Source organism: Gastrolobium bilobum, unplaced genomic scaffold (genome assembly GCF_033153095.1).
Source record: "Gastrolobium bilobum isolate Gb01-03AN ecotype WA unplaced genomic scaffold, APGP_CSIRO_Gbil_v1 utg1738, whole genome shotgun sequence".
Lineage (NCBI taxonomy): Eukaryota > Viridiplantae > Streptophyta > Magnoliopsida > Fabales > Fabaceae > Gastrolobium > Gastrolobium bilobum.
The window spans coordinates 361,036-371,673 of record NW_026898452.1 but is presented as its reverse complement, the minus strand read 5'-3'; the positions used below and the strand labels follow the sequence as shown (position 1 = coordinate 371,673).

General features: G+C 34.5%; 1 protein-coding gene across 2 annotated transcripts; it reads left to right on the top strand.

Moving 5' to 3' along the window:
* The first annotated feature begins 3,682 nt into the window (after window positions 1–3,682).
* Window positions 3,683–5,978, top strand: LOC133316467 (protein OCTOPUS-like). Of its 2 annotated transcripts, XM_061518223.1 has the most exons (4): window positions 3,683–4,708; window positions 4,757–5,183; window positions 5,301–5,629; window positions 5,681–5,978. In XM_061518223.1, the coding sequence occupies exons 1-4, from the start codon at window positions 3,746–3,748 to the stop codon at window positions 5,879–5,881; spliced, it is 1,920 nt and encodes a 639-aa protein (XP_061374207.1). In that variant the 5' UTR covers window positions 3,683–3,745; the 3' UTR covers window positions 5,882–5,978. The 2 variants fall into 2 exon arrangements, with proteins under 2 accessions (XP_061374207.1, XP_061374206.1); XM_061518222.1 differs by having other exon boundaries at window positions 3,683–5,978.
* Window positions 5,979–10,638: the final 4,660 nt, after the last annotated feature.

Below are 10,638 nucleotides of genomic sequence, written 5' to 3'. Positions count from 1 at the left end.
CATTCTTCAACCCCCATAAGGCAAAACATCTTTCAAAAAACACAAACACTAGGCCAAAACTATGATAATTTCTCCAAATGTATTCTAAATTTTACAACCACAAAGAAATCAGCAATGTACTCCGTTTTTAAGGAGAAATTTTTGTGTATTTTGATATTACAATAATCCGCTAATGAAAACATAACACATAAACTATAAAACCATTAGGCCGTGTGACTAAAATTTATTAGTAAATTTAAATCAAATCTCAATTATTGAAAACGTTACTCTCAATAATATATTGAACTTGATTAATAATACTTGCTAAGATTTTACTCTTATACACTTATCATATATTATAATACAAGTTAATGAATATAACATTAGTCTGTCTCGCTACATATTTTCTTGAATAGTCTAGATCATAGTCTAAAGTCTTTTTAGTGGTTGCAAATATCATTTTCCATTTAACTTTTAAAAACTATTTTGGGTTATGCTGTGAGGTGGGGCTTGGCTTGTGTACCTCGTGTTTGGGCCACTGAGGGCAGCACCTGTTTGCTTGCGAAGCAGAGCCAAGTGGGAAAATTGGAGCTGTTTGGAGGAAAAGAAAGCCGAAAAACAAAAAGGAACTTGAAACAGGAAAAAGAAAAAGAGAACAAGGAAAGTGAGAGATAGAGAGAAAAAAAATATAAGGATAAAAAAAAAAAGAGAAAGCAAGAAAGAAAGCGAAATGTGAGAAAGGAAGAAAACAGTGCAGAAGAATTCCTTTTCTTTTTTCTCTCTCGAAATGTAAATTGTGATGGCGTAATTAACTTTTGCTTTTTCTCTCGACAGCAATCTTTAAAAATCGAAAGCATGCCCCTGAAACCAAAAAGCAACGAAAATTATAATGAAGATAATTTCTACATAGTTCTTTGAATTTCTTAAGAAAATGAAATATCATATTATAAATTGAAATGGATCATTGCTCTCATTGCAAGTCAAATAGTTCAATTAAAAGACTCAAATAAAAGGGGAATTTAAAGAAAAAAGAATTACATAAGTGTACAAAATTACTATAAACAGCTAAAAAAATATGGAATAAAAAAATATCATATTAAAAATTACTTTATATAAAAAATATTAATATTTTTTATATTGTATGAGATAATTTTATCTCTTATATACACATAAAAATGTGTGCGATACATGTGAGGTCATATAAAAAGAATAAAGAAAAATAATATGAGTCTTTTATATATATATATATATATATATATATATATATATATATATATATATATATATATGGGTTACAAGTGAGACCCATATGTAAGAGGAGAGAAAAAATAAAGAGTAAATACTATTTTTGGTCCCTAACAAAAAACACGGTCCCCACTTTAGTCCCTTACAAAAATAAATTAGTCAGTTAGTCCATAACAAATTCAAAGTGGACCCATTTAGTTGAAATAGTGGTCCCTCACAAATTCAAAAAAGACCCATAATAGTTCCTCAAAAGGACTAAAATGTGTCCACTTTGAATTTGTTAGGACTAACTAATTAATTTATTTTTGTAAGGGAAAAGTGGAGACCATATTTTTTGTTAGGGACCAAAAATGGTGTTTACTCAAAAATAAATATGAGACCCACCTTCATTTTATATGTATAGGAAACTGGTTTATCTTATGTAACATAAGATATATATAACCCCATATATATATAGTGGGACCCACCTTCAATTTATATGTATAGGAACTGGTTTATCTTATCTAACATAAGATATATAGAACCACACACACACACATATATATATATAGGGATAAGATCCGTTTACAAATTATTTTTGCAAATTACACTAAGTACGATCGGTCGTATACTGCATGATTAAAATATGACCGGTCGTATTTAGTGTAGTTTATAAACAAAAAAATTTATAAATATAACCTCATCGGTATATGTATATATATATATAAAACATAACATCCTTAAATTAATTGTGTAAAAGTCAAATATTATATTAAAAAATCAATTAAATAATAATATAAATAAAAATTGAGAATATAATTTAATAATAATGTCAATCTAATGACGTGATGTACTTTATTGCAAGTCAGGAACAAATTATTTAGTTTGACTGAATTCATTAAAAAAACACATCAAGAGAAAATACCTAGACTAACCCAAAAATCAAATCACAAGTTTTCAAGTTTCATTAATGGGAATCAGTTTGTTGAAACTATTTACCTCCTGCAAAAAAATTAAAAAAATGTCCCGTCATGAATTTATGTGTCTGCCAGAGGGAAAGAGTTTCCTCTGCAACACGGAAATTTTTTCAATATATCAGATGTATTTATTTTGATATAATTTTTTTAATAGGAAAATTATTTTTTCATTTATATCTTTGTTTTTCTTTATTATTTTTATTAAATCCTATTTTTTTCATTTTAGTAAAAATATATCTACATATGATGTAATTAGATGTATCCAAAGTTTTTTCATGCAATACAAGAAACTCATTTTCTTATATTGGGAATTGTTTTTCTTATATTTATATGATAACTTTTTTTATACGTACACAAATTTTATATGAGATTCATTTTAATTTTTTTTTATTTTTCCTCCTCTTTATTTCTTTTATGAGTATACGAAGATTATTTTTATCTTATCCAACATAAGAAAAATATTCTTATATATATATATATATTTATATATATTACTTTGTATTATACTACTAACCATATGTCCTATATAAATTATCTATATACTTAAAATAATTAATATTAAATAATAAAAGATATATGATAATAAATGTTATTTTCTAGGTTAATCTTTAATATTTATTTTTCTAAATTTATTATTAGCAATTACTTATTAAGGATCGAAAAAAGAGAAAAATATTAAAATTATAAATATTTTTTATTCATTTAAATATGTAAAGATTAACATAAAAAGTAAAGTTTAATTTTTTAATCATAATTATTTTTTAAACATTTTTAACTTATTATGATATATTTTAATTTATCCCAAACTCTTTTTTTTTTTGGTAAGCTTATCCCAAACTCTCTTTACTATCATTAATGATTTGTTTATAGTTCATTTTAAATACCCTTTATTACCATTCATATTTTAGTAAAAACTTTGAATTCGTAATATCATTTAATACTCTAATAAAAGAGAGTAATCATTCAGGTACTTAACGTGAGATACATTGACCAACATAGGATAAAAGAATTACAATATATCCGATGCATTTAGAATTTCTTCTGTCATAAATGCTTAAGTTTCTTTGACAATTGAATTTTTTCCATATATTTATTTCTTAACTTATTTTATTCTTGTAAAATGTTTAAAAAAATAATATATCATTATTTGCTCACAAATAAATTTACTTTAAATTAAACTATATCTTTTTGAACATATTATTATAATAATAATGAATAGAATAATATTTTTATCTATAGCCCTGTATTATACGTTTTATTTTTCCATTTTATAAATTCCTCACAACTTTTTTCTCTTTCTTTCTCCTATCTCTCTCCCTCTTCACTTTCTCTGTGTCCGTTGGAACCAAACAGTTCTCTCTCTCTCTCTCTCTCTCCCCCTTTCTCTGTCATACACACACAGAGAGACAGAGACAAAACACGCACGCACTCGCACTCCTATCTCTGCTCTTCACTCCTCTCTCTCCTTCTCTCTCTCTCTCTCTCACACACACACACCTTCTTCTTCTTCTTTCACACCGTAATATGACCACACTCTTAACCTTCACACACCACCATTCACGGTTATGAATCCCACACAACCTCAACCTCAACCACAACCACCGCCACTGTTACCACCAACACAACAACAACAACAACAACCACCGTCGCAACCACACCGTCCTTCCTCCTCCTGCGACCGCCACCCACAGGAGAACTTCACCGGCTTCTGCCCCTCATGCCTCTGCGAACGCCTCGCCGTACTCGATCCCAACTCCACCTCTTCCACTTCCACCTCCCGCAAGCCACCCACTTCCTCCGCCGCCGCCGCCGCCCTTAAGGCCATCTTCCGACCCTCCGCCGCCGCACGCGGCAACAGCCGGCCACCGACCTCTTCTTTCATCCCCGAGCTCCGCCGCACCAAGTCCTTCTCCGCCTCCAAAAACGAGGGCTTCTCCGGCGCCTTCGAGCCCCAGAGAAAATCCTGCGACGTTAGGGTTCGCAGCACCCTCTACTCCCTCTTCAACCAGGACAACGAACGCAAAATCTCGAAGAATGATGGCTCCCGCGTCGCCGCCGGCGAGGTCGAAACAAGGAACCTAGCTTCATCTTCCTCCGTTGTTCAGGTACCAGTCATCGAGTCAGAGGAAGAAGAAAACGTCGTCGTTTTGGAGGAGGACGAGGACGAAGACGAGATTAGGGTTTTGGAAGAACCAGAACCAGAACCAGCACCAGAACGAGAACGAGAAAGAGAGCCACACAATGTCGTTGCATTGGGCAATGTGATTGAGGAGAGGGTTCAAGAAATTGTAGAAGAGGAGCCAGAAGCGGAACCAGAGTTAGTTGTTGGAGAAGAAGAGTTTTTGAAGCCGATGAAAGAGCACATCGATCTGGATTCGCAAGCGAAGAAGAGTTCCGTTCGAGATTTCAAAGAAATTGCAGGGAGTTTCTGGTCAGCAGCATCGGTTTTCAGCAAGAAGTTGCAGAAATGGAGACAGAAGCAGAAGATGAAGAAGCAGCGTTGTAGAAACGGCGCCGTTGTGGGTTCTGCCACTCTGCTTCCCGTTGAGAAGCCAATCGGCCGCCAATTCAGGGAGACACAGTCGGAGATCGCCGACTACGGCTTCGGCCGGCGATCTTGCGACACCGATCCGAGGTTCTCACTGGATGCCGGCCGGATGTCGTTTGACGATCCCCGGTACTCGTTCGAGGAGCCAAGGGCTTCCTGGGACGGTTACTTGGCCGCGGCAAGGACTATTCCAAGGATGCCTACAATGCTGTCTGTGGTGGAAGATTCTCCAGTGGTGCCAGTTACGAGGATCGATGCTCAGATTCCAGTGGAGGAACCGATGAACGCCATCAATGAGAATGAGGATGAGACACTTCCTGGTGGTTCTGCTCAGACCAGGGAGTATTACTCTGATTCTTCCTCTAGGAGGAGGAAGAGCCTTGATAGGTCTAGTTCCATAAGGAAGACTGCAGCTGCGGTTGTGGCAGAAATGGATGAGTTGAAGCCTGTTTCAAGTGTTACCAATTCCAATGCTAAGGTGACTCCTGCTAGTGCTGCTGATTACTTCCATGGGCAGAAGATGGTTTTACCTGATAGAGATTTGAGGGATTCCAATTCCAATTCATTGAGAGATGATTGTTCTGAGACTTTTGAAGTGGGGTTTAGAGATACTGCTTCTGTGATTGGGAATAATGGTGATCGGAAAGGGTCTAAAAAGTCGAGCAGGCGGTGGAGCAAGGCGTGGAACATTTGGGGTTTGATACACCGGCGAGGAGGAGGAGGAGGAGGGAACAAAGATGAGGATGAGGATAGTAGGTATAGTAGAGGTAATGGCAATGGGGTGGAGCGTTCTTACTCGGAATCGTGGCAGGAGTTTAGAGGGGAAAGGAATGGGGATGCTAGAGGTGGTGGTTTCAATCGCAAGGTGTTGAGGAGTAATAGCAGTGTGAGTTGGAGAAATGCACAGAGCATAGGTGGACCATTTGGCAATCTGAGGAAGAATGATGTTCAGGCTAATGGGCATGGAAGGAAGGCCAGGGATGAGTTTGTATTGGAAAGGAACCGCAGTGCAAGGTACTCTCCTAACAACATGGACAATGGTCTCTTGCGGCTCTACCTGACGCCTACGCGAGGCGGCCGGAGAAATGGGTCGGGGAAAGGTAGGTCGAACCAGGCACATTCTATTGCAAGAAGCGTACTTCGGTTGTATTAAAATTGAAGTTCCATAAGGTGTTCTTTGGTTTGATGTTGTTAGATTTGCTGCAATTTGTTGTGTAAACCACACATGCCTATGTATTCTTGATGGTTGGTTGGTTAATTGGATAAAGCACCCTTCATTTTTCTTTTACAGTGAGAGTAGCATGGTTCTTTAATTGCTCTTAATAACAAGAATTTTTTATGTTTCTTTTTACTCTAACCGTATGCTGATGATGTTAATGGCATGAATGTTTTCCGTTTAGTTCCATGGTTTCTTTCTTTAATTGCCAGAAAAAGTCTGGGGCATATGGCTTGATATATGGCGCTACTGAAAATTGTGCTTTGCCTTTGGACACGATATGTTTTCTTTTTCTGTCTTTATGCTGCAAAAGGTTAGCTGATTGGTGTAAGGTTGGGAGGCTTATAATTTGGGAGCATTTTAGCATAAATTTTTGGCATGTTATGTTTTCCTGCAAAAGTGGTAACAAGGTGGGCTCATGCCACCTGGTTTTGCTTCTTGTCATAAGTTGTAGTTTTGAGTACAACACGATAGCTGTGGTCGAGTGCTTTTTCCCTTGATATCAATTAATCAAACTTTATTACATGTGACTTACTCCAGACAATGGTCCCCAACAAGACATTACCTTAGCTTTGTTATATCGATTTATTTATGTCCATTCCATGCTGGTGTTACTAGAAGCTTTGAAAATTTTCCGTGGTTAAGAGTTTTGCAGAACTTCGACTCAATATTACCAAATATCTAAAGTGTTGTCACTTGTATTTTCGAGATTGTTTTGATATTGAAACTTTTCTGAGAAGCCGAAACATTTTCACTTCTATGCACAGTAACCTCAATGTGATTTTTTTTGGCTTGGTTCTAGTCACCAAGGAAATTGAAATACCTTAAGACACTTGCATTTGGGTTTTACCAAGACACTAAACAAAGTGTAAAAAAAAGAAAAGAAGGAAAAGAAAAGGATTAACTGTAAGAGAATAAATAAAAATAAGAATTCAGAAGGGTAGTAGCCCTGGCCCTCCATGTTTGTAAAAGAACGATTTTGCAGATTCTTTGTGTTTGAGCTACTGACTGACTTGAAACTAGAGGAATATTATTGCAACTGGCATGTTGGGTCAACATCATTTGAAGCTTGATATGTTTTTCCTTAATGTAGTGATTTAGTTGGTACATAGAAAGAGTGGCAGGTCCTTACCTCCTTTGTTCCTTTTCCACAAATATTATTCTGAACCTGTCTCTAATTATTTACATTTTTTCATACACGCTTTTATATTATTGTCCTGATAATCAGGAATTTCAAGAGTCCAATGTTGTCATTGCTCAGGATTTTGCTTATATGCAATGAACAATGTTGTTTTTACTGGCTTGCGTGTGTTTGAACAGTTGAGAATTTATTGGATTTTTCAATTGTTTCTTTTTTATTTGAATATTATTACTTGGGAGATGCTTTATTTTCTTAGACTCGCATATCAAAAGTAAGCAGTTTCTGGTTGTCCCTATACAGTTTTATGAAACTTTACCCAAACAAATAAGAGTTTTCTGAAAGAGAAACTCCTAAACTCCAATAACTACTACAGGAAAAGGGAAATGATGCACAACATATGGGTCGGTTCTCCGGTAAACAATGGCATAAAATTTGAGTTGTGTCGGTCCATTCTTCATTATTCATCAACTGCCTTTTAAATTTTACCTCGATTTGTCAATATTTCGATGGATCACCTATTTCATAAAGTTTAAGCTTGGAGTTACATATCTAAGAACGGTTTATATCTTGTTACATGAATGTACATATATTTAATTTTTTTTTTTTTTTTTGAGGAAATGGTTGTTTCAATCTAATGAATTTTAAAGACTTTGGATCCAAAGAACATCTTCGGATTAGGTCAAAGATAAGACAAGCTTTTGTACTTATAGGCTATAGCACTTATAAGAAACTTATAAATAATTTACTATCATAACATTCTTCAATTTGGATGTTGTGCATTTGTAGAGGACCATATATTTTCTAGATTTGTAACCCCAAATACCTAAATTTGTTATAATCCATGTCATATTTCAACCGTCAAGGGCGTAACGAACATGTGTCTTCCTATGTCAAAGATCAAGATAGGCTCTTGTAGTTGTAGCACTTATAAGAAACTTACAAATAATTTACTATCATGACATCCTTCAATTTGGACTTTATATGTTTGTAGATGACCAAATATGTCAACTTCAGAATAAATTTGGAACGTGAAGCAAGATAAAGATAAACTTATTTAAATTTTATGTTAAAATTCTTTATTTGTTTTTTAAATAAAATTCTTTATTTTAATTATAGAAATGTTGACAAAAAAAGTAATCATATAATTGCATTTTTCAAAAAAAAATTACCCTATTAATTATGTTTTCAAATATTTTACCCAATTATTACAAGTAGTTGTACATACATCCAATGCACAATTAGTTACATATGTGGTACATGCACAAATGTCACGTGACAATCTATCGTAAGATACACATATAACACATGTGCAACTAGTTGTGCACCAAGTTTGTGCACAACTAACTGGATTTTTTTTCATGTGGCACCATCGTGGTGTAATGATGTTCAAATGTGGAAATAAACCAATACATATTAGATGCGACATAATGATCGACAAACTTGCTCTCAAACTAGTGAATACATTCACCTGTAGCTTGCTCGCAATAGTGCACCGCAAATTGCATCATCGTCTACACTTTCAATAGTAGACACATACCACAACTGATGAACATGAAGATGACCCTAGGTTAATGACGGATGAAGATAATGACGACAATGACCATATATTACTTTGGTAGGTGTCACAATGATTATGATGGTGTGACGTGGCAAAATTCAATTACTTACATATGCACTTAATGCACAACTAGTTGCGCACGTGGTATGTGGGCAATTCACGATAGCTTGTCACGTGACAATTGTGCACATAATTTACAATTAGTTGCGGTGCACAAGTGACTGCATTAGTTATATAAAATATTTAAAAATAACACTAATTCGTTAATTTTTTTAAAATGCAATTATATGATTGTTTTCCCCAAAAATGGAAGCTACAACGACCAAAACCTCGACTTTTTGGTAAATAAATTCTAAACTCTTAAATGGAATAAATGTTGGAATAAATTTTTTACCTATATACAAGTCTTATTATTGTTTTTTTCCGCTTCATTTGAAAGAGTCTATTTGTAGGAGGAGAGATAACAGTTAGGTTTCAAATTACTGTATTTTTGTTGAACTATCTTAAATTATTATTTAAATGTGTAATTTTAATATTTTCTGAGACAATGTATATCATAATAGTTAAAAAAATAAATTAATATAAAGTTGTGAAACTGTTAAACTTTCTGTTAAATTTTTTTCAACCATCAAATATTTACTAACATTTTTGAAAAATAATTACACTTCGAGGCTTGAGCAAAGAAAAACTATAGACAGCACGGTAAGAAAAACAAATAAATAGGCGGGTGACTTTTTCTATCTTGGGTTTTTAACTTGGAAGGGCCCATGTGCCAAACTCTGACTTATCTTATTAGGACAAACTACTTAGGGAGTGTTTGGTTTAGGGTAAATTTTATGAATAATAGGAAAATGTGATATATAGGGAAATGGATGAAAAATGAGATAGATAGATAAATGTAAAAAAATGTTGTTTGGTTGGAAAAAATTTTACCGAAGAAATTAGGTAATTTTTTTAAAATCTATGTTTGGTTGTAAGTAAAATATAGATGAGGAAATTAGGTATGTTTACAAAAATAACCCTGTTTTTACAATATTTTTACGGGGCATGCTACTTAACCCGTATAGCCTTCAACCTGATAGCAAGAAACTGAAATTTCAACAGTGGATTTCATCTGGGTATTTTCAACAATGCGGGTATCAACAGACTTCAACCTCCTCCTTTCAAGCACAACGTCACTCTTCCCAGCATGGGACCCAACGCAAAACGCAGACCTACAAAGCCCAGAACCCAAATCGCCATGAGAGCCCAATAGGGGAGCTTTTGGGTCACAATAACTGATTCGAATAACCCCATACAGAGAAGAGGGAGCTATCACTGCAGCATTAGCAAATGCCATGAGCTCTCACTTCCATGCTTCCCTCTGCCTCACCGCAAGTTTTCGTGTTTGGAAGTGAGAAGAGGGAGAAGGGGTACGTTCGTCTTTGGCATAAAAAATGAAGTGAGAAATTGTCCTGCTTTTTGTAAAAACCACCTACTCAGAGGAGTTTCTTGGCTGGCTTTTTAAGGACAAAATGCTATGTATCTTGGTTTCCTATGCATCTTCGTTTCCTACGCAAATGAAGAAGGACTGCGAACCAAATACACCATTCTTAGTTTCCCACTACTCATATATCTATCATTCTGAAAATATACCCCAAATCAAACACCCCCTTAAGAAAAAATAAATAAATAGGCGGGACAAAACTATACAATTTTGTTTATTGGGGTACAAACAAAACTATAGAATTTGATGAAAAAGAATCTGAAATTGAATCAATAGTGTTATGCTCTTATTCTATGAAGCACCAATACTTCAAAAAATTTGACGTGTCGTGTCCGACACTCTGACATTTTTCAACACTTCAATACTCGTTGCAAAGGCTCAAAAAAGATTCAAAAATTATGTTGCGTTACATTTTGAGTTCCAACTATTAGATTCGTTAGATTATGATTACGATTTTATTGAATTTAATATCAACATTTTAAGTATATTATGTTTCTTTGTAAAATTGA